General features: G+C 37.3%; 1 protein-coding gene across 1 annotated transcript in view; it reads left to right on the top strand.

Moving 5' to 3' along the window:
• The window catches only part of LOC117114372 (CUB and zona pellucida-like domain-containing protein 1), a 5,614-nt gene extending 4,953 nt beyond the window's left edge, over window positions 1-661 (top strand). Inside the window, exon 4 of the mRNA XM_033258034.1 lies at window positions 50-661. Coding sequence (XP_033113925.1) covers window positions 50-211 — 162 coding nt within the window. The 3' untranslated portion in view covers window positions 212-661. The remainder of the gene's footprint in view (window positions 1-49) is intronic.
• The last annotated feature ends 1,225 nt before the right edge of the window (window positions 662-1,886 follow it).

The following is a 1,886-nucleotide window of genomic DNA, read 5'->3' as shown; positions in this document are numbered from 1 at the left end:
ATATAGAGCCATACGTAGGTTAATTACTATTGTATACTTTTCTCAACAGGTATGGGTAATGTGTTCATTCCTAACATGTGATCAATCAAACACCCAGTCAGCGTGTAATAGCATAAACTCGCAGGATTGTGGCTCTCCTACTGTTGGTAAACGGAGGAAAAGAAGTGCTACAGACGTTGTTACCCAAGCCTTCATGGAAGTACAAATTTGAAATGGAGTAAAGTGGCCAAGTAGTTATGTTGAACACGTCTAAAAGATGTTGATCAATCAATTTACTGGTTACTCCTTCAAGAAAGTGGTACAAACAACGATCGTAAAACAGTGCATTATAAAAGCAAAATGTTAAAAAGCGTAGTACAGTATTTGTAAAACCTTTCTGTTTAGATGCAGAGGCGCAATTATTCAGTATCCATGGTCATCCGAGTGATTTGCAGCGGACGCACTTTTATTCAACTCGATCCGTCTTGGTCTTTCAGTTGGCAATGGGTGAAATAATTGTTTCATAATATATCTATAATTCTCGGAATTCAGAAATGATGGATTTTCAAGCACATAGGCCTCTATTCCCTTTCTGTACTTTATGTGTTTAAGCATGCTAGTTAATGTAGGCTTATACATCTACATTAAGAGTAAATAAAATATATTGCAAACTGAAAAACTATACGTGCATTCTTTTTGTTTTTATTTGATCAACGTTTCATCTTCATTGAACATGTGTTGAACGAGTGTGCTATGACAGGACCCCCTGTCCACTATCTAAAGTTGACAACCCTAGGTTGGTGACATACCTTACCAACTGCCAATTTTAAGCAATAGGCCTATATTTAAACATACTTAGGAAGTTGGTTTGGTGGCATGGCGCAGCAGTAAGGTTTTGTCGTGTAGGCTAAATCGTAGTTTCCTTAAAATAGCTACAATGTGGCTACATTTTTTTCAATGCAATCGCTGCACTGCGTAGCAGTCCCCGACGCAATCGCGAAAGCTCCCCCATTAGACCAACCAATCAGAATCAAAGAAAGCTGTCGGTGATAGTGTGCAGTGATAGTATGGAAACCATCAACCTCAATGCTTCGAGTACAATTACGCACGCTACTTTATAAATCCTATTATATTTTTATTATATTATATATAGCGCGTGTTGCATACTTCCTTTAGGTGTACTAATTAACAACAAGTATGCCTAAAAAGTAAAATTTCTGGCCATTTGTAATCCAGTGTCAGGTATTTTTGCCCTTGAGTCAGACAGACTTAGACACCCCTCCCACATCTCGGCCGACGCCACGAAAAGTTGGTCGGACCGAAAAAAAAAATTTACCTATCAAATAACGTTATTTTGATTGCTAATCCATAATAGGCTATTGTGGTCTAAAAGCACAATTTGGCCCATAAAATCGTTCTCCCTGAACTAGGCTGTAGTTGGCCTCCTTCATTAATAATATTTTAATATCTATATAATACTGAACTTTATAATTAAAAATTGTTTACTTTAAAAATTTAATAAAATAATCAATTATACATGCCTAGGCCTCTAGGCCTAGTTGTAAAAAATGTCACTCAGACGCCGATATCATCGTGATGGATGAAGACTCACAGTGAAACAGATCGTTATCTATGCACGCATGAAAGCAGGACCAACATAAATTGCCAAAAAATATCGCTTGTCAGCAAAACTGTTCTTTCGTTTTCCTCTAATGTAAAGACTTTACCGCTGATGTTTGCTGGGGCGTTTGTCACTTTGGACTCACTTTACTTTAGCCTGCATTAGTCAAAGGCCCTAGTGTACTTATATGGCGTGAGACTAACGCCCGTATTCTTAAAACAAAACTTTAGAACTTCATTTAGTGCTAGTTGCAACTTTAACTTCAATTTGTATTCACAAACAACAT

The sequence above is a fragment of the Anneissia japonica genome, unplaced genomic scaffold (assembly GCF_011630105.1).
Source record: "Anneissia japonica isolate Jap-2015-1 unplaced genomic scaffold, ASM1163010v1 scaffold199_len4679917_cov187, whole genome shotgun sequence".
Taxonomy (NCBI): Eukaryota; Metazoa; Echinodermata; class Crinoidea; order Comatulida; family Comatulidae; genus Anneissia; species Anneissia japonica.
The sequence above is the reverse complement of the archived record's forward strand: the minus strand, read 5'-3'. Positions and strand labels throughout refer to the sequence as shown.